This window comes from Danaus plexippus, assembly GCF_018135715.1.
Source record: "Danaus plexippus chromosome 13 unlocalized genomic scaffold, MEX_DaPlex mxdp_15, whole genome shotgun sequence".
NCBI classification, from domain to species: Eukaryota; Metazoa; Arthropoda; class Insecta; order Lepidoptera; family Nymphalidae; genus Danaus; species Danaus plexippus.
The window spans coordinates 6,702,589-6,724,588 of NW_026869849.1; the positions used below are offsets into that span (position 1 = coordinate 6,702,589).

At 36.4% G+C, this 22,000-nt stretch overlaps 2 protein-coding genes across 3 annotated transcripts; one reads left to right on the top strand and one right to left on the bottom strand.

Annotated features, from left to right (window-relative positions):
• The first annotated feature begins 598 nt into the window (after positions 1-598).
• Positions 599-13,918, top strand: LOC116770206 (WAS/WASL-interacting protein family member 1). 2 transcript variants are annotated; one of them, XM_061527798.1, is made up of 8 exons: positions 599-1,347; positions 2,095-2,372; positions 9,022-9,172; positions 9,425-9,650; positions 10,268-10,362; positions 10,623-10,768; positions 11,287-11,452; positions 13,780-13,918. In XM_061527798.1, exons 1-8 carry the CDS (start codon positions 1,023-1,025, stop codon positions 13,854-13,856), a joined length of 1,464 nt encoding a protein of 487 aa, XP_061383782.1. In that variant the 5' UTR covers positions 599-1,022; the 3' UTR covers positions 13,857-13,918. The 2 variants fall into 2 exon arrangements, with proteins under 2 accessions (XP_061383782.1, XP_061383781.1); XM_061527797.1 differs by having other exon boundaries at positions 600-1,347; positions 10,623-10,774.
• A 2,115-nt stretch (positions 13,919-16,033) lies between these two features.
• On the bottom strand, positions 16,034-21,704 carry LOC116770207 (BUB3-interacting and GLEBS motif-containing protein ZNF207). The gene is made up of 9 exons (XM_032661582.2): positions 21,433-21,704; positions 21,148-21,274; positions 20,807-20,933; positions 20,544-20,611; positions 20,073-20,200; positions 19,171-19,257; positions 18,315-18,567; positions 17,528-17,708; positions 16,034-16,378 (listed from the first exon to the last, which is right to left on the bottom strand). The coding sequence occupies exons 1-9, from the start codon at positions 21,471-21,473 to the stop codon at positions 16,293-16,295; spliced, it is 1,098 nt and encodes a 365-aa protein (XP_032517473.1). The 5' UTR covers positions 21,474-21,704; the 3' UTR covers positions 16,034-16,292.
• Positions 21,705-22,000: the final 296 nt, after the last annotated feature.

A 22,000-nucleotide genomic window follows, 5' to 3' on the forward strand; every position in this document is an offset into this window, starting at 1 on the left:
ATCTTAAATTAACAGTAGGAAAGGCTTTGCGAGAATGTATCGCTGACGTTGTTGTGCATCAACCAGCAGATCCAATAAAATATTTATCCGATCGCCTTATTAAATATAGGGAGAACATGGAGATGAGAGAGAAACTTGCCCGTGAAAAGGAAGACCTTGATGCGGAAAGAGAAATACGAATAGCTGAAGAACGAGAAGCGGCAGAGCGTGCAGCAAAAGAAGCTGCACTTTTAGCTCAAGGTGGGAGTGAAGCGAGTTATGATTCCAATTTATACAAATATGCCTCAATGCATCTCGACGATGATGATGTCCTATCCGTACCTGGAAGTCCGAGTGTCCAATAATTTTATAATTCCTTTAATGTTTTTTAAATAATTGTATGAGTAGTATCTTTTTAGAGACCAGAAAAGTTGATTGTGTAAAAGCTGTATTTTAATGAAAAACTTAATATTAAAGATTATTTCCAATGAAAATGTTATTTTTTTTTATCTTGCATAAATTGAAAATTTTGAACTTAACGCTAACTTTGATATTTTGAAAGATCAAAGGAAGAAATAATTCTACCACATCTTTTTTAATAATTCATAATAGCAACACTGTTACTCGTTTTGACAGTTGTAGACCGCCATGTTGCAATTTGTGAATTGTATGAATTTTTCATTAATACATTTGAGATAGACTGAATACATTCGAACCGATAAAAAAGTTGTTTTATTAGCGTCTTACACAGACATAATCTGAACGTTCTGTGCTTAAGCATTCATGTCGACTGTCATAAGCATGAGGTGATACAAACTAAAATATAGTGCCTACGTACTTCCTACAATGATTAATCTTCTGGGGCAAGGCTCTTAGTGTTTTATGTAAATTAGTATGGATTGGTGGGTTGTGACGTATCCAAGATTGAATGTTATTGTCACACGTTAGTATCGTCGTGCACTCTGATCGAGAACAACGGTTGTAACAAGAATATAGTGAACAACAAATGGAACATAGTTTTTAGTTAAACCTAGCCCTTAATCATGCCTCCTCCACCACCACCTGGGCCGCCGCCACCTCCCGGGCCACCGCCCCCGCCTTTGTTCGGCGGTTCTAAGAGTAATGCACCAGATAATAGAGGCGCCTTACTAAATTCTATTAGGCAAGGTACAAAATTAAAAAAAACTGTGACAGTGGACAAAAGTGGACCTTTTATTGCGGGGAAGACGACAAATGTGAGTAGCAGTTCCCCTGTGGGCAACGGTGTGAGAACTGGGGGCTCCAACTTCAATGGAGGAGCCCCTCCAGGCTTGGGTGGACTTTTCGCAGGTGGCATGCCTAAGCTAAAACCCACTGGCAAATTATCAGGTGAGATCTTGTAACATAATCACTAATAATTATGGTCTGTTAATTACTTGGTCAATTAATTGTAATTCGTAGGTAACAATTATAAGAAATTTAAAAATACTTAGAACATATTATGCATTAATTTGTTAAAGATTATATTATCACCAACTTGAATATTATTTTATCAAGGCTCTAAAGTGAAATCAATTACCTTCTATAGAAGTTATTCTAAGATATTTATGGGATATTCTAGTTTCAATATTAAGTTACGGTTTTATAAAATATATTTTTTTATGATATAGTATATTTTGGAAATTTATTATAGATAAATTTTTTTAAGGGTAACTTTTTTCTACTTTCAAATTTTTGCCATACAACATACATACATATTTCTTGTTCAATAAATAACTAAACCAACTCAAAATGTATTTATTTATGAATTACAAGTTTTATTTCACAAATAACTAATATAGTTGACTAAAAGAAAACAGCTGAGAAGCTAAGGAGAAAATTTCTATCAACTTGACACATAGAAAGCATATATATGTATGCTTACTATGAGTTAATGCCATAATACTAAACATATAGTCAACAGTATTTCATTTATATATCTATATTGATGTTATTACATGAGAATCTATTCTAATGAATAACTCGGTACTGTATGTAATTAGTTTGGCAACGCACAATCAGTTATTCATTCTCATAATTACTGTAGAAGAGATTTAATTTAAAAAACTTATTATAACAGCTCATTTGTTGTTTTAGGCACAACACCGAATGGTCAAATCAGATCAGATCCACCAAGGTTTCCTCCACCACAACAAAGGTCTCCTGAGAAAACGAGATCGGAACACACAAGACAGTTTCCCGGACCTAATGTTGCTGCAATATCTGAAGCTCTCGCTTCAAGGGATGTCCCTCCGACGAGAGAGGCTCCAACAAGGGAGGCACCTAGTAGGCCTTTGGTCAGGCGGCAACCGAGTGAAATTAAAACCAGAGGTCCCCCTCCTGAACCACCCACACAGAAACAATTTATGCCTTTGGTGAGTTATTTATATTTAACATTAATGTTACTAAATTGTAGTGTGTGAATATATGTAAATAATACATTTTTAAATAAAAATTACACAATTCATATAAGTTTTAAGGAATCGTGTTTTGTTTAGAATCAACAAGAACATGAACATGTTTCATTGTAGGTTTTTTTTTTCACATCAATTAAAACAATACGTAGAATTCTTTAAAAAAATGTTGTTGTTATAGGAATTCTATTCTCTTCATCACTCCCACACGCGTTTGGATTTGTCATATAAATAAACTTGGTGTGTGATAAACTAAAATCTAACAGTGGGCGGGGGTCGATTTTGTAACGTGTTTATATTTAAATTTCACCTCGCAATCGTTTTCGTAACACTCACCATTGTACATATAAATTAATTATTATATGTATTACATATAGGACACAATCGGCAATTTCGGCATCCATAATAGGCCGGCCATTTTGAATGGGGTATGGACAGTTATGACGATTGACGGTTTAACTTTTAATAAAATATAAAAATTGTCTTGTGTTCATATAACATATTACATACATAGCAAATATAAAATATTCTTTTATTGCCCGCTAAAGCGAAGCTTAGGCGTGACTGTATAAATATTTTTACAACCATATAAGACTCGGTACAAAATATATGTTTGAAAAGATATAATATTTATGAGGTGTCCATATTGTTGGCAGAATAAGGCTACGTTATATCCAAAAGGTTTTGATATATAGAAAAATATATATGAAAACCACTTTAATGATAACGTAAAAGCAACCTAATTTCACAAATATTAACCTCTGGATTACAAAGTAAGTACAGAACTTAAATTGTAACCATAATAGAATATACATTAAATATGTATAAAGATTACAATAACAAAAACATATTTTAAAATTTTTATACTTAAAAACAAGACTATTACATAATAAATTTATACAAGAAACAGATTTTCTAATTTATATTAGAGTAATAAGAATCTGTTATCTGCATTTTACGTTTTGTATGAAATGGATAATTCAAAATGGCGGTTAGTATTTATGGTAATCAAGAATAAATCGTATATTAGAAATACGTAGACGCAAATTACAGGTTTATCAAATGATAAGCTATCATTCATGATACCGTTGCTTTATCTGTATTATTGGTAAAAGTTATGTGGTTTTCAACGTGAATTTTACATATTTTAGAATTTTGTGTTGTAATAATCGACATATGTATTTAGAAAACATTTTAACACAATACTCGCATGTTTATTATCAGTTCTGCATTTAAAATATAAAATTTTAAATACGAATTATAGGTTTTTGCTTATGTCACATAAAATTTTATTGTACCCGGAAATAAATATATTTTAAACACTATGCTGGCTGATTTAGTTTTTTTTTTGTATTCGAAATTCAAATCCGATGTGCATCGTAGCATGCAGATGTACTGTTGTAAATAAATAAATTATTTATATATGAATAAACGACTTATACCACGAAAGCAAGACGATATTGACTGTGATTATAGGTAATTTATAAAGATTCAATGGAAGCCAATTATAGTACGAAGACTAATTGCTGATACAATCCGATAACAACATTTTCGTTCAGTGTCCTTTGTAATGACGCCTACCGAATTTCACGTTAGTTTGGTATACAGTTTTTGGAGTTATATATCGAGGAAATCAGTAAGTTCTGTTGGTAATAAATTATCTTTTCAGTCATTAATGTTGTAAAGATAAGAATGTTAATGAAAATTTGCACGTTTAAATAAATTATGTTATTTTAAATTACTATTACACATTGTTTGTATGGAGTCTGTTACAAGTACGCAGTACAGATGTGTGTCAGTGTTTTTACCGCGGGTTGTTGTTTTTTCCGTCTGAACGGACAGTTTTTAGTATTTCATTAATATATTTATTATATTCTTATTCTATGGTTTATGGTATCATTTGCGGAGAATAATGTATAAAATATGTTAAACCGTTTGCGTTCACTTTACCAATGAATGCTAGTAATAAGGGTACATTTAATAGATTAGGGTGTAGTTTTTGTTTTAAATATATAATGTTAATATAATTTTTCTTCTGAATCAGCGATTCTTTAGAATTCTAGATCTTACAACTCAATATATTGAAGTATTTTTCGACCCAAAGTTATGTGTTAAGTTTGATGTCTTAGTCAGTGTGTCTGTCTGTGGCATCAAACCATCGAATCTGTCCGTGGCTCTCAAACGGACCGACCGATTTTGATGCAGTTTTTATTATTAACAAGCCAGTTTCCTGGCTTCGGCTCTTGGCTCTGTTTGGTTAATATGAGCCCGACATTGTAAAAATATCAGATCTTTTTAAAATATAATGTGAAGTATTTTTGGCCTATGATGACGCGATTAAGTTACTGGTATAAGCGTTCAATCAAAATAAACGCCTAGGATTTTATTTTATATAAAATCTAGTTATATAATTATTACAGAATATTCATGATATTCTTTATGATTATTTATTTTCGAATTTACATAACATGTTTTATTACTTTTGTAATAAACTGAAGCTCCTTAAATCATCAGGTTTAAAAAAAAATTACACAAAAAAATTTAACTTTAAATTAAAATTATATACTGACCGTTATGTATTTGTAATTCAAAGTAATTACTACAAATGGTCGTAAAATCAAACGCAATCATTTCTACGTATATTTTAATTACTTTAAGTAAATCATAATGATTAATACATTCAGCTGTAATGCTGTATTACGAAGTTATACTCATTGTAATGAGCGAGGATGGAATATCCTGTTCGGAAATGAATCCTGAGGATGCGACCTGTTTATGTTACAAGTCCCTAAATATGGTCTCAAATTGAAAAAAATTGTCTTGTCTGTGGTTCCTCTACATACTATTATATTATCTTCCTACATAAACAGCACTAACTTTATTAGTATGAAACAACATTATTTAATGCATGCTATGGTTTTGAAATTTTTAAGTACAATATCCAGACAGATTTATTCTCTATGAATATAGACCCAGTCGTCTGGTGTCTAGACTACTCCGGTTCAATACAACCAGGCCGTCCTAGCTTTATACAATATAAAGTACTAATATATTTATGAATTATGAACAACCAATATATACTCGTATGTAACGAGTAAGAAAATTACAGTTAGCTTTATAATTAAATTTTACTATAGTGTTATTAATAAATAGATACGACGCTGTCTCTTTTGTCTTATATTTTGAAAGTAATTTGAAATAAATTCTTATATTGCCTTAATAGTTAAGGTCGTAACTTGGGATTGGGATCTAATTGGAATTTATAGTGTATTAAAATAATAGATGTGGTAAGTAAGCGGTGTCGTAATCTATAGACTGTGTCACGGAATTTTAGACACAATTCAAAGGATGAAGTAATCCCGGACATGTACGCAGAATTTCGGATTGAATTGGAGCTCCTGCCTTAATTTGATGTCCAGGCTACATTACTGCTACCTTTCATCAGAATTCGTTTAGTACCTTTTGCGCGAAAGACCAATAAACATACATACATCCTCACAGACTTTCGCATTTATCATAGTATTGGGATATTTTTTTTTATTTGCTCTCATATTGTCCTAATATATGATATTATGACAAAATCCTATCACAATTTGTCGAGTTTTTTGACGTATACTTAACAAATAGTTTGTCCTAAGACATAATGAAGTATGGATTTTAAATAAAAGTATGTATCTGTAAAGGACTAAGGTCTGTTAAATATTATTTAAGATTTCAATATAGCTGAGAAGATTCGAATTTAGGCCAAGTCAGCTTATTCGCTACATTGAAATTACTACCAGCCATATATACCTATATAATGTATTGCAATAAGGGTTACTTGTAAATATAATACTTGAGACGTATTTGTTATTGAAAAGTGGATACTATTGTTAAAATGTATGCATCTCGGTTTAAAGTTTTTCGTGAAAAACTCGAATTAGTTTAAAGGTGAGAACTCGTGGTACGGATGCGAGTATTTTAATGAGCGTCTCACTTCCGGAAGTGGGTCTTGAAGCTTTTCATGCGAGTTATTATCATAAATGAATTCGAAATAGCAAAACTTCTATTGAATATATGACACGTTACGGAATATTTTGCATGGATTACCTATACAGCGTCATATGCAAATAATTATGTACTGAGTGTACGTTTGTTGTAAATAATGTTACATACATTCTGAATGTCATATACTATATATATATATATTTACATATATATACATGTAGGTGTATGCTAGTTACTCGAATATAAACGATGCGTTCTGAATTGAAAGTAAAAAAATTGGGTCAGTGTCACAACTACTTTTTTAATATTAATTCCATACTTTTTATTTACATACATTTGAATACATAATTATAATTAACTGAGTGACACTGCTTTAATTAATAACAGTTTGAGATCGGTGTTCATAAATTGTTTTTATCAAATCATGATCGGATAAAGTCTGCTTGAGATGGACTCGAAACGACTTAATCTTTATGTGTACAAGGGTATGACTCAATATAATATAAAATGCACATACGGACATAATAAATGTATATGTATTTTATTTGCGACGGAAGACAAGTCATTTAGGCAAGAAGACCGACAAGGTATTAACCCTAAAACAACATAAAATGTGTTTGAAATAAAAATTATTAAGTGGACAATTGATGTTTTTTTTTTTAACAGCAAAATCCATAGATTTAAAATGTATATGCAAGCGGCAAACACCGAAACCGCGGCCGTGTCTGCGGTCATAAGAAAGTTGCCGTATGTTATGTTTACTTTTCTGTTTCTTTATACGGAAGGATAGTTTGTGATGGTAATAAACTCAATATAAATAAGATACATAGAGCCTTAAATTGAATTTTAGTGAGTGCGTTACATCGGTTTTACGAAGCTTAATTTTCCCAACACTATCATTGTCATAAATTTTTACATTCAACGTACACGTTTGCGGTTGTCCTTAAGTTTTTCCCTTGAAGATAATTCAATTGAGTCATCATTGTGAGTCAATACAAATGATTCATACCAATAACGCTTCCGACACGACGCGGGGGTCAAAAATGCTCGGGCTTGATCGAAAGTAAAACTAAACAAAATTTTTGTTTTGTAAAATTAAGTTATGGTTGTAATATTTCTTTTAACAATACGATTTTTATCGTATCCGTATCGTCCTCGTCAATTGTAAATATAGATTAGTTGAGTAATGCTATTCTAGTATTAATTATCGTAGATTGTAAATAAGATTGTATGTGCACTCATCAAATGGTTGTATGCGAAACTTATTCAGTCATGGTAAAGTAATCGTTTACTGTTCCAAATACATTTGTATTTGTCATATGATGATATAGTTTTATTTAACGTTCTTGACACGACTTTCATTGTATATATATATATATATATATATATATATATATATATTTTGAAAAATTTATAGAAAATATAAAATACAATGAATGTTTGTCAGCTATTGTAAAGAACGCTATCCATAGAATATGTAAAACTAATACATATATATTTAAAATTTCTATATACAAATTTCTCAACTGCAACCAAATCTAAAAAGCGGGTTGCTTTAATCTGTATTTATATGTACGGACGTACATAACATAGCGTTTTATTTGAACATCTTATTAACAAAATTTTAAGTCTTTGAATTAGGAAATGTAGAAAAATGTCGTCAAAAGATATAGGAAATTGAAACAAAGGTACTAATATAATTATTATTTCTGCCACATGTACTAAATACACGTTGAATGTTATTAGGTAGAAGGAACTTCCTCTAGACAAACTGTGTGAACAATCACATATAACACATACTAGACTACTTTGTATCGCCAAAGTAACAGATAATTTATAGTACTCCATACACGAACCTTTTTTTTTTGGCGCACCTGCAAAAAATGCCTTACGTCTACGAGAGGTTTATGTGGGACTCCCCGGGAAATAGGTTCCCGGTATACCCACTAAAAGAACCCAGTGGCGCTCCGACCTCGCCTGACTGACTGGGGGCTGGGATTCCGGTTTACATCCAGCCCCTCCATACACGAACCTAGGTTGATGCGATAATGTGCGGAGATCTAGTAATGAAAGTCGAAATTTTCTGTGTTTAGTTTGAGATAGTAAACGTGTGGCAAGCTAACAGGTGGTGGTGCGTTTAAAGCCTCTTTATTGGTGAAGATCCAAAAATAACATGACAATAAATATTTTTAAATTATTCATATAATATACCGCGAGTCTCCGGATATATCTTACTATTTCTCTCCGAAAGATTACTTCCGTGTAAACTTACTGTGACTTTTTTAGGGTAGATATTTCCCGCTGGACTTATTCATCAGACCGAACAGTATTAAATGTGGTGGAAGTACTTAGAGATATTGAAAATGAATTCGTATATTTATGATGTTAAAGTATGTTTACAAACAACGTTTTGTTCGAAGGAATAATTGTGTTCGCAGTCATTGAAAAACTATGATATAATGCTTTATATCTATAACGAATCAGTATCCAGCAAATGAACAATGCGTTTAAAATTAACGATGTATTTTAATTAGTCTTCTGAGACGTAAAAAATAACTTCTGATATCAAACCATTTGTAGGAAAGAATTTTCTAGTAGAATAATCAACATGTTATATTTTCAGAGCTCGTCGGATTCCATTCTGACGTCGGGTTCCGTAGCTGAACGCAGCCGCAGTCTCCAACAGGCTTCGGAACAGAGCCTGCCTCAGAACGTCGCCTCGACGTTACACAGGAATAGGAGTTCTTTGCATTCAGGCTCACAGATGTCTTTGGGTAACGGAAATTTAAACTCTCAACCTTTATACGAAATATTTTATTCATCTAATAAGATCTTTTTATAACGCACTATTTAAGATAACCTTTCTTATTCTTCTTGTTCATCCAAAAAGATACGATCAATTCAAGACATTATCAGACTATAGCTTACCTTATTATATTTTGTATGTGTGGTGATAAATCTGCAAAACTAAGAAATTCATATTCATCATTCATTCAATACTCATATGTATGGTATTATATTTCCAGGAGGTTCCATGACGTCACTATCCTCATCGCCTCAGACCCCGTCCCCGTCATCGTCGTTATCCACATCCGATCTCTCGGACCGTCCTCGCGTCAGTCACGGGAAGCCCAACCTGGCCCCGAAGCCGCCGGCGTTGGCCCCCGCCCCCGATAGGCCTTCGCCACCGCCTAAGAAGTTGATAGTGAATGGCAAGCTGGCGGCACGAGCACAGAGCATGAGAGCTCCAAGGTGAGAATGGGGTTTCTATCTTTTTTTAATTGTTATTATTTTTTAATTACACTGTAGTTTTGGGATTATTTCACCTTTTAGAAGACTTTAAACGCAAATACGAAAAACAAAATTTCATTTACATATATACACCTGGGGACTGTGGACAATTATTATCTTTATAACAATTGAGAATCAATTAAGTAGTTCCTGCTCTCAGTAAATTTTCTTTTCTAATAAAAGTCTCAACTAGTTTCTGTATGTAGGAGGGTAGTTGTTACATGATGCGAGATATGGAGGAATAGGTTTTAGTATAAACAATAATGATAACATTTTAAAAACAGAATATAAGATTTAAACAATTGCAACCCCCATCGTTATGTTTGTATCCAGATCATTACTAAATGTTCAAGATCTGTCTTCTTAACCCCCTACCACGGGTGTGCATGTCGTCACTACAGGCTTAGCTGTTTCAGTTTTTCATTAATAAATCCTGGCGTATGACAGTGTGCACGCAGGTATAAACTTGTGGTAGGGGTGATTTTTTACAAATCTTAACTACAAATATCCTTAGAGCGGATATTAATAGTTGTCGTTCTGTTATGATCATTCGTTCTGACTATTTTAATACTGTCCAGGTCCCCCCCGGTGTCCCCGCCGTCTCCCGCGAGCGCTCGCCCCCCGCCGCCCTCCACCCAGCTGGTACACACCAAGAACCCAGCCTCACACTTCGGTAAGCTTATATTTGTACACGCTGAATACATGTCAAACTATTTAATTCACTAAAAACTTCGTGATAGAGGTGAAGTATTCCATTAATTTCTTCAAGGATAAAGTAACTTATATTTAAAATAAATGCCTAATAACTTACTCTCAATTAATTCGGAACAATTTTGTCAAATTATTTGTATATATTGATATTAGACGAGAGTAATACTCTCTAACGAAATATAGAAACTCATCATTGATCTTATATTCATGTCATCTCATCAGGTACCCTGCGCGCGCCCCGCGGCCTTCGTCCCCCCGGAGTGTGTCCCCCTCCTCCGCCGGGTGCTCCGCCCCCGCCCCCCGTTCCGCCAGCGCGGGCTGCCTCCCTGGCTCAACCTCCGCCGCCGCCGCCGCCACATCATCACCGGGTACATGTCAGTAGATGATGAACATACATACAACTATATATATATATATATACCTATGGTTTATCATTATCAATTTACCTTTATCATTATCAATTATACCTAATAAAGTTTGTTTAAAGTTTTCGCCTGCTTCATAGATCAATTCATAAAGTAATTTCGTAGAAATGGATACACGTTGCTGACCTAAAGTGGGGTTGGAAGAGATCCAGAAAAAAAAAGGGTGTTGTGTAGAGGCTTGGGGGGGATGATATGATATTTAATTTTCTAGGATAAGCTATACAGGTTTTCAGCAGGTGAAAAAAATAGTAAAAAAAAAAATTATTTTGAAAGTTGGCAGTAAACTATAAAAGTTTGGGAACTCTTGATATAGACCGTGGTCCTATTTAAGACCTGACGAGTGTACCTGTTTGCCAAGGACGTAGTATATACATTATAAGATACATAAACTTCAATGTTTGTAACCAGGATCCCTCCCACTCCCTTTATATGATCTCTAAACTCTGTCTATCCTCTTCCAGCACACCAGCACTAGCAGCGAGGACGCGCCGCCGCCGCCCGTGCGAGGCTCCTCCATCCGCGCCGAGCTCGAGGCGCGGTTCGCTGAACTGTTCCACCCTCAGACCAACTTCCCACAACCCGAACCCTTCCTGAGAGTCACCAAAGGATACAGCAGCGCCACAGTAGGTAAGTACGCGTGAGTATGACGACAGGCAGATATTAGTCTGGTAGTTTACACGAGATCAGCGAAGGTACAGTCGGGTAACACAACTATGCAGTATCCTGTTAAGTTGTCAGAGGGTAGACGGTTGTGTGGGTAGATTTGGAATGACTGATATTATATTTATATATACGTTTACGTCACTGAGATTAAAAGTTTGTGGGAAATATTTCTTATATGTCAAAACTGAGAATCAATTATTCAGCCTCTTGCTGGTAGTACAACAGTAATGGGTCCGGAGTATGCAATGATTACTGAACATAGACTGAATCTTATTCTCGAACAACTTAAAGTTGAAATTTGTTTGCATTTGTCAAATAATTTTATGAACCGTCTCAGGCGAGCTCGAAGCTTATTATCGTGTCAATTATATTATTATATATATATGCTGAAGTACATATTTGTTTTGGCATTACATGATATAGGCATATATTAGTTCTATATTATTCTAGAGCGCACATATTTTTTGCTCTTCGTAGTCATAAATGGTATACAAATAATATAGATTTCTGTAAATATATGTAAGAGTAAGGTACAAGTTAGGATGTCCATAATAACTAGGAGATAACGAGTCACACTTAAACAAGACCAAATGAAGGAATTGTTATACATATAATATGAATGTCTGTCGGTGCATGTTCTGCATGTGTGATGTATTCACTATGATTAAATACTTTATATTTTTAATATTGATATTTAGATTGTTCAGTGAATGTGAAGATATATATATATGTTGATCTATTTTATTTTACTACACTTTGTACTGCTCGTTTATTTTTGATGACATTTTCTATATAGTTTTGATTCTAAATATTTTTCTCTATAAAATTGGCAATATGTTAAAATGATGTCAAATTTCATGTCATGACCACATTTCATTCATAGCAAATATATCATGAGATGTTTTGTGTGAGTCAGAGATTAGACCAAAATTTAACTTTTATAAGTCTTAAGTGAATTTATATGAAGATCATTATTAGTGTTGTATTTGGGAGTTGTTTCTATGTTGAGTCATTATATTTATCTTATGGAATTAGTTACATATATATTAGAATAAAGTTTATTTGGCCGAGGTGGTTGTTATATGTATCCAGGATAGTTCAAGGAAGAATTTTAATTTATAATCAATGTCCTTGCATATAAATTTTGAGTCTTGTTTTCTGGATTATAATTTTAATTCGATACGTATAACATTCAGCCGACGCCTTTGCATGAAAAAAAGCCCTTAAATTTTACGAGTAATGTAGTTGAAACGTTTCTGTTGTGATTCTTTTGTTAAGGTGCCATTATTGCAAATGTTTTGTAACATCGATATACCGCTTGTACGTTGTTGGTTAATTTATACCACTACAGACAATCTCATAACTGTTATTACACTGACATCTCTCAACGTCATTTTGACAGTCGAATGAAATCTGCCATTTGCAATTTTATATATTTCTTTTTTTTTTATAAATTAACAGTTACGAGGTCAAGGTTTTGCATCTAGATTCAGCTATAATTGTGATACAGTGATGTATGATGCTTAATTATATTATTTTGAATAATAAAAGAGTAATGATTATCAAAGTATTTGATAAATATTTTATTGTTTATTTTACCTAAAATGTGTTGTGAAGTTGCTTCACTGTGAATGTCCGCGCTTCGAATTTTTTTGGCTTTGAAACGAATCTTTTGTTTCTTACAAAAGATATCAGAACTGAAGTTAAAATTTTTAAAACAAAAAAGTTTTCGGAACAAGTGAGTTCATCATTTAATGAGGTCTCGACTTTATTTATTCAAAAATGTGAAATCGAGTCCGGGTAAGTTTGTTTTGATAATAGGAAATTATAAAATGCATGAAGCACCCATTCATGAAGCATGACCATCACACAGTCCGTCGACAACAGTGTTACCAGCATACCATTATCAAACGCATCCAATTAATTGAAAATTATTGTCCGTCATTCAAAGCATAACGCATGTCCATCGCATGGTTTGTAAACGCACTGCATGCACGTGCATGAAGCACCCATCATGAACACGTATTGCCAGATTTTTTAAAATATACTTACCTCATTTGTTTAAAATCATGTTAGAGTATTTAATTGTAAATATTTTTAATCACGAGTGTTGTTTTGAAAATTTGTTGTGAGGATCGGGCGCGTATCGTAACTAATATTAAAAATATAAGATGCCAGACGAGCTTACAGTTGAAATTATAATTAAATGTGTGTTATATAGAGATGCGTCCGTTCCTATCAACAAGACTAATATTGTCACATGTAAGTAATGTGTCTGTGTGGTGTGTCAGTGAGTAAGGCCCCGGCTCCGGCACCTCCTCTGCGTGTGCCGCTGGAAGGTTGGACGGGAACGTCGAGCGCGTGCTAGCGGCCGCGGGGGGCGCCCGCCGCCGCGCCCGCGCCCGCCCCCGCTCGCACTGACAACGCACACCTAGCCCACGCCCACCCCGCTCATGCCCTGCTGGCCGTCGCCCACGCCCTCCTAGGTCCGGCCAGCACGATCGCCAAAAACGCGCCAACGATTACCAAACAAGAGGAAGCGCCGGTCCAACAGATCGAGGCGCTCCAACCTAACGTGAACCTGCCCATAGAGCAGGTGTCCATGCCCGAGGAGGACGTCAGCGACCTGAGAGATGTGGTCGACGCTATCAATAAGCTGTGCGACACGATGAAGACCTCGTACGAGGAGTACGAGGACTGCTGCGACGTGAGACCAGTGGACGAGGAGCTGATACAACCACGACAAGTCGTTATAAGGAAAGTTGATACACACCTCGCGGAACTATGGACTGACGAGGCGCCAGCTGACGATGTAGACAGAAGTGAGGACGTTGTTGATTATATGAATAGGGGATCCGAACAAGTCCAGGAAACACAGACCGTATCAGAACCGAGCGAGGATGAAACGGGCCAGGTCACGCTACCTGGCGAAGACGATGTGAGTCGACCGACACGAAACGAAGACACGAAGCGATCCGACGATAATAAGGAAACGAAGACGGCTCCATCAGATCACGCGGATGAGACGGAGGCGGTGGTGTCAGACTCCGAGCTGGTGACCGCCGAGCCGACGTGTGAGCCCACCAGTGACATGTACTACACGGCCTCGTCCGAGGTGTCCCTGCTGTCGGACACGGACGCACAGGAGAGGCTGTGTGTGAGCGACGATCCTGACATCAGACGCGACGACAGGAACGGCGTGATGGCCGGCCACGTGGCCGCCATGAGGGAGCACTTCGAGAGCATGACGAGGACCAACACTCCTTGCCCCGACCTGCTGAGGTCGGCGTCCCCTTCCTTCGAGATATTCAGAACTGTCACCAACTCGCCCGATAACTAACCCCTCTCGCCTTAGGTATTTTTAAGTAATATTCGTATGTAATCGTCTTAGGTTCCTAGACATCGTTTGCCATTTATCTTGAATGTAGGCTTCTATGGAGGACTATGAAATGGGTATCTAATTATAATCTACACTAAATATAAGTGGCGTATACAATAAATACTTATCAGTGTAGTGGCACTCAGTTTAAGTAGCTATAATTATCTTTTAGTGAGACGCTTTTGTCGTCCGTCTGAAATTTTTATACTTACTGTTGAAGTCCCCTCCCGGGTCCATCTCCAGCCCTCGGTCTGTATCGGTGCCATAGACTAGTTTTTGTAGTAGTCTCAGATGTTAGCTAGTCTTCACAGCCGACACACCCAATGAACCGCCAAACGTTCTTAGTTGAAGGGTTGTGATTTATTTTAATGTTGTAATTAAAACGAACACTTACATATCGAAAGAGATTGTTTAGATTTAGTCGAGATGTCGCCGTCACAGGCGTAGAGATATAGTTGACTGTTTGTAATAAAAAATATATAACATTTGGGCGTGGCGATGTATGTGCTTTAGGGAGCGCTCAGGTTTTTGTAGTTTTATAAACGACATTATATATAGATGTTCGACGACTGAAACACATTTCAGAGCAAAATAATCCATACTATAGAGCCTCGCCAGTGTATATTGAAATACGAGTGTAATCTACGTGTATTGGAGAATAATATTGTATTCCAAGTGTTATAGGAAGTTGCCATATGAAGAATTTAATAGTTTGTTGAATATTTAATTTTTAGCAATACTTCACTGGTCCGCTCATCTGTTGCGGTTTCCTCGGATGGTTATGGTTTAGTCGCCGTCGGTTGATGGCGTCATAGTTTAACATTTATATTCCTGTTGCTAGGGGTCGGGCTCGCGGCCGACTCGTTAGTTGTTAGATGTGTTATGTATACAACCGAGACCTTGTATTGTAACAATCGATTATTATTAATATTAATATACGACACTATTGAGTACAGTGAAGTTTAATTTAAAACATTAAGGTAAGATCTAATTATTCGGAATAAAAAAGTTAAAAGTATACAAAATTACATAATACCATTCTCTAAGACCGAGCCCGCCGTCGGCACGGTGTGCGGCGGAGTCGAGGGCGGGCTCTTCAAGCGCTAGGTACTAAGGTGCAGATCATGTCACGATTAGCCGGACGGCTAACAAATAAAAAGCGAACATTCAAGTCGAGAGCATTTATTGAGTAAAACGGTCAAAATTCTACAAGAATAGGCAAAACGTCACAACTTCACGTGGGAACGCTCAGGAAGAAAAAAAATTCAAGGCAAATATACAATCGAGAAGTCGCCGTCATGACACACGGTCGGTGAGGGGCCGGACTCCGCGGGACTGGGGGTCGCGTCCAACAACGCTCGTTGTGACGGGAAGTCGCCTGCGCCTCGCAGGGGATGCGGCCGACAGTCCCGCGCTTACCTGCCGCTAGCGGTACCGCGGCTGCATCACCATGCCGCCCATACCGCCCGGGAACATGCCCACGGGCATGACGCCGCCCGGCAGCAGCATGCCTGCAACACGCGCCAGTGAGCGGGCGGACTGGGCGCCGCGCCCCTGCCCCGCCCGCCCCCGCCCTCGCCCATGCACTCGAAGCTCAAACTACAGTACGGTAATACAAGTGTGTACCCACCGGTGCCTGAGATACTACGCTACTAGGGTAACCGGCCGCTCCGCCGCCGCACCACTAACGGGCCTCTGAGCTGTTAAATCATTCGTTACATGTATCAGACTGTCTAGTTACGAGTGACCGACTCCCTGCTCGGTGGCCGGAGCCTCTCTCGCGGTCGCCGGGGCTCCTAGCGCCGTTATTTTTTTAACGATCGTGGTATAAAATTCTTTCTATGCCTCTCTGGAACAGCCGTGGAAAATAGAAATAAAATTACACGAAGTCTAATACTTTATTTGAGCTCCAAATTAAACAGATCACTCCATTTTCCACGCCGATATGTCCTACTGCGTTACAATCATTATGTGTACAGTATTTGTGACAGCGGAAGTCATTCGAGTTCTATGAAACAGCAAAATCACTTAACAAACCACCAACTCCATGACGTCCGTACACAACTAACACCTAACATGTTACCATAACAATAGATTGTGTAAACTTTAAGAAAAATAAAATACTTAAACAATACTCTTAAGATACAATGAATACATTCAACTGGAATGTCTAGATGCAGCCTCGTGCGTGCATGGTTAGTGCACCATGCGGGCGTGACACTCTCATACGGCTTATTATATTACAGTAACTCTATAACAAACTTCGATTATATTGACATCACAATACATTACGATAAAATGCCATTTTCATATGTATAGAAAGAATTCAATCAGAGGAAATGTCTTAACTATGTCTTTATGATGATTAAATTGTAGAGTTATCTGAAAAATTTTAATTTTTTTCATCAGTAACAATAACAGTAGGCCTTAGACAGATTAATGTGATATGGCACTGAGAAAAATTAACGAGAGGTGATCGTCGAGTCGTTCAAGGAATCTGTTTAAGAGTTTGTAAAGCACAGACGAATAGCGAGGGGCGGCGGCAGTGTGTGCGCGGCTGTACTCGAGGCAGAGAGAATGACAGACGAGGAGAGTCGAGTGTATGAGAGTGAGTGAGCGAGTGAGTGAGTGTGTGTGTGTCGGTCAGCCGCTATACTGACCCGGCTGCAGGGGGCGCATGAGGTTGAACTGCGGCATGACGGGCAACATGCCCATGACTGGCGGCACGCTCACGGGCACGCCCACGCGGACCGGCTGCTGCAGCACCACGGGCTGCATGAGCGGCCGCCGCATGGCCTGCTGCCGCGCCGCCGCCACCGCCGCGGACATGTGGGCCGCCACCTGCAACGCACACACATACACTTAATACCAGATTGGCAGATAGATACGTGATTACAAGGTTGGGCAGTAAATGGGACTCATGTTCATATTTTTGCCATCGAAATCATTAGTGTCTGATATTTCAAACTAAGAGCATGTATATACTCAAAAGACAACTAATTTATTCCATCATAATGTATAGAAAACTAGATAAATTCAAGTACTCCGGAAGGGCACAAATACTTTTCCTTTAATTGTACTGCACGCCTAATCCGAACGTGACACCGACACATGAATAAAACAAGATTACTTTAAACAGGGGCTTGTTAATCTCGTTTAAGAGATTCATTACATACACTAGGCAACGAGAACTTGATCAGTGTAGCGGGAATTTGTACCTTACTAACATACACATTTATTGATTTAAATGATAAGCTTGTAGAGATTAACCTCCTTTTTGAGTTATCACAGACACAAACATGCGTACACAGTAGTTTGTACTTTATATTAGTATCTGAATGTAAGAGAATTAAACTATTAAACTCATCACACTCAGCAGTTTCTGAGTAATCACAGACACTAACATACATAGTTGGAGACATGCTACAAATATATCAGGTGACTGACCTCTGCTTGGCTGGTGGGTGTGATCATAGCGGGTGCGCTCTGGATGTGAGTGTCGGGTTTGGGTTTGGGCCTGTACTTGGGGTTCCTCGCTCTTATTTCCTCTAACGACACGTCTTCCGGCGGGTGAATGATCTTGGAGCCGGCGCCGGTGGACGTCACCAGTGGACAGGTGTTGGCCGCGGGAGGTCTGACGTCACCGTTCTCTTTGGGATCAGAATTCGATGTCGTGGGCGGTGCGCTTATCGTTGCATTGCTGTGAATTAAGATAATAACATATAACACTACATGTATGGCATTTCCAACTATATGGTATTTAAATCTTTATGGCTTTTCAAAGAATCGAGTAATAAGATGCGTACTTAGACATAAACAAAATATGTATGGCCTGTCGTTTTATTACATCTATTAATTTAAATAAAAGCAAAAATTGGTATACTATGTATTAATCAGTTTTTGTCCTCATGATATCACTTAGCAGATGAAACTAGTATATATTATTCGGATTTACTACGCGGATTTTATTATTTCAAAACTGCATAATCCCGACGTTTCGGTTACTTTGCAGCAACCGTGATCACGGGCAGACGAGGTGTGCCCGTGATCACAGTTTTGAAATAATAAAATCCGCGTAGTAAATCCGAATAATACTAGTTTCATTTAAATGAATACTCGCGAAAATCGTGGATCTCATTATCACTTAGCAGAGTTCATCTGATACATGTATGTGAAGCTTACAGGAAATGTCGTATAGTTATTCTCGCACTGGCTGTTTATTTCCTATTATAATACAACTGAAATGGTTCTAAGTAATGCTGTTTGTTACTGAACCGATCATTATTGTAGTTCATTACAATACCTATATGCAGGGAAGGTAGGTTTGTTTGGTGTGGACGTCTGGACACTGGCCGCTGGGAACAAGGGCCGCATGCCAGGCATCATCATTCTGAAACAATACAAATTATGCATTATATATATGGACATGGAAAATAATCTTTTATTTCTCAAAGTTTTATTATTTTACAAACACCTCGATGAATTGTTAACAAAAATATATGAGAAAGATAAAGGATAATGAAAAATACACCATCCATTTGTTACACAGTCATTACAAAGGAAATAGTTTGCGATTATATATATATGTATGTATGTATGTATTTATAAACAGAGTACTCAGCGAGTACAAAACAGATAATAATTATAGTGATAATATATAAGAGATCATTTCATTACTCGAGCAATTAGAATTGTTAATAATTATAGTCCCTAATTCCTCTCACCACTAAAATACATTACAAGTTAATTTTAATGAATGTCGATTGATGATGCACAATAAAATTTTACACATATCAAATGACACTTGGGGTTTGAATCTTTACCTTTGTATAGGCTGTAGATTTTAGATCATAGCAGTCAACAGACAACAATATTTTGATGAGAATAAATTATTATGGTTCTGTGCCTTCTCTTCTCACCATATAAATTATATTTAATTAAAATAAAATATTGCTTTCGATACAATAATAAAGAATATTTAAAACTTTCTATGTAGTTTAATTTGGTGTACAAAATCCTTTATACATAACAGCCCAATTATTTCAAAGTTTACGTCACAATTAGGATTTATGAAGAAATTAATAAGAAAAAAAAGGAATTTAAATGTTATTACATGGTTTTTATCATGAGACGAAACTTCTTAGTATTCTATGGATTCACCGTGCGGTTGCCGGGTCCATCGCAAAACTAAAATATTGTTCTTACCGAGGTGAATGCATGAAGTGTGGCATCATATGGTTCATTTGCATATGTGCAGGATACATCCCAGGAGGCATCTGACCCATCGGAGTCGGGAGGATACCGGGATTCACTTGTGATGGCCCCGGACCCAACTGAAGAGAGAAATATATAATTGCATACAAAATATACAGATACCAAGATAATTAGATTGTTAAAGTGATCGTTTCATTTGATTATCACTTAATTCTTTCAAACTGTACTCAAAAACTGCAAAATATAGTTTCAATTATATATTAAAATGTGTAACTTACAGTAACTTTTGCTTGCGCTATAACATAAGGATTTAAATTTATTAAAAACAATAATAAATTGTGCGATATAAAGAACCTGGCTGAGGTTTGTTCACAGTTAGAGTGGGAATAAATTAAATTTAATTACTTACTTCTTCCTGTAATCCAATTATCATAATACTGATTAAAAAAGGTTTATTCTTACCAAAGCGGGAGTAGCTTTTCTCTTAGCCGCCGGCTCATCATCATCACTCTCTGAACCTTTCCCCCCACCTAAAGGATTGACTCTTGGTAAAATATGCACAACAAATGACTCAAAAACCTACCTTCTTTGGAACACTAACGCTACACATCAATTTACATCTATGGCTACAGTGTCCCAAGCAAAAGAAATTCAAGGTAAAACACGATTGTACATACTTTATGATCCGAAAACAGCCAAAGCCAATAACAAAATGTTTTTTATACCTGTCTTTTGTTTCTCATGCTCCTTCACATCTTCTGGGGGAATACCTTCCATACCATATATTTCTATTTCTATATTTGACCTATTTGGTAAAGAATTTGGAACTTTGTCTATGGCTTCTTTGTGAACCTGAAACCATGGTAAGAATGAATACATTTACGTCTCGAATAATAAAAAATTAACAGCAAATTATAAGGACGGGTATTTGCGATCAACTATCGTAGAACAGTATGGCGCGTTAGGTGTGCCAAAATATCTCAACCTATAAGATGGCTTAAAAAAATACTGCAGAGTTAACGCGTGGGCGGGCGGGGCGGCTGCCAAGAATATAGGGCGCACGTACCTGCATGCAGTGTATTGACAGCCCTGGACCCGTGTACAATTTCTTGTGACATATATGACATTTGAAATGCTTTGCTTTTTGATGCTGTATTAATATCTTCTCATCGTCAAATTCTCTGTTGCAATACCTAAATAGAGCGCTAAGGAAATTAACTATTGACAAATATACACTAATAAATAAATTTTGTATCATAAACTAAAAAATATTTAGTCAACATCTACATCCGCAGGGTGCATAAAATATTTACGAAATAAATAGTGTAGTAGGTTCTATGAAAAAGGATACCAGCACCAAGGTTTCGACGCCTTCTTCTTCTTTCTACCCATTGTAATATAAACTAATTCACTTAAATAAATATAAAATCAATAAATAACAAAGAACACTTATATAATTAATTAAGTCTTTGTATCACAGTTTAACTTTGTCTACTAAGTCTAAAGGATAATATATCTTAAACAACAGCGACGCAAATTATTTAAGTAATGCAAAATGGCGGACAACACGAACTATAAAATGTTCAGCAACCAGTCAACGCGACGATCGAAACGACAAACTTGACATAACGGAATTCACGTTGCAGGCGCAATTGTCACTGTCAGAGACTATCATAGATAATAAGACCTCACAAAATTATAAATTCCATTACATACATGTAAACTTTTATTCTCCAAACAATATCAAATATAATAGTATTAATTTAAATTTCGAACAGTCTTGAATTAGCATCATAATTGCTGACTTTATAACTTAATTTAAATAATTAATCTTAAAATTGATATTAAAAATGTTTAATACCAATATGTATCTATTGGTATTGTCAAAAGTTTTGTGTCCTTCACAAAATATAAATGCT

What these genes read in the sequence shown, in the direction of transcription:
- LOC116770206 (XM_061527797.1), top strand. Translation starts at nt 1,023, where the DNA reads ATGCCTCCTCCACCACCACCTGGGCCGCCGCCACCTCCCGGGCCACCG. An exon ending in AGGCTCACAGATGTCTTTGG is followed by an intron (nt 9,173 to 9,424) that starts GTAACGGAAATT and finishes TTATATTTCCAG; the next exon opens with GAGGTTCCATGACGTCACTA. An exon ending in CAGAGCATGAGAGCTCCAAG is followed by an intron (nt 9,651 to 10,267) that starts GTGAGAATGGGG and finishes AATACTGTCCAG; the next exon opens with GTCCCCCCCGGTGTCCCCGC.
- LOC116770207 (XM_032661582.2), bottom strand. Translation starts at nt 21,473, where the DNA reads ATGGGTAGAAAGAAGAAGAAGGCGTCGAAACCTTGGTGCTG. An exon ending in CACTTCATGCATTCACCTCG is followed by an intron (nt 19,258 to 20,072) that starts GTAAGAACAATA and finishes GTATTGTTTCAG; the next exon opens with AATGATGATGCCTGGCATGC. An exon ending in CATGCGCCCCCTGCAGCCGG is followed by an intron (nt 16,379 to 17,527) that starts GTCAGTATAGCG and finishes CGCGTGTTGCAG; the next exon opens with GCATGCTGCTGCCGGGCGGC.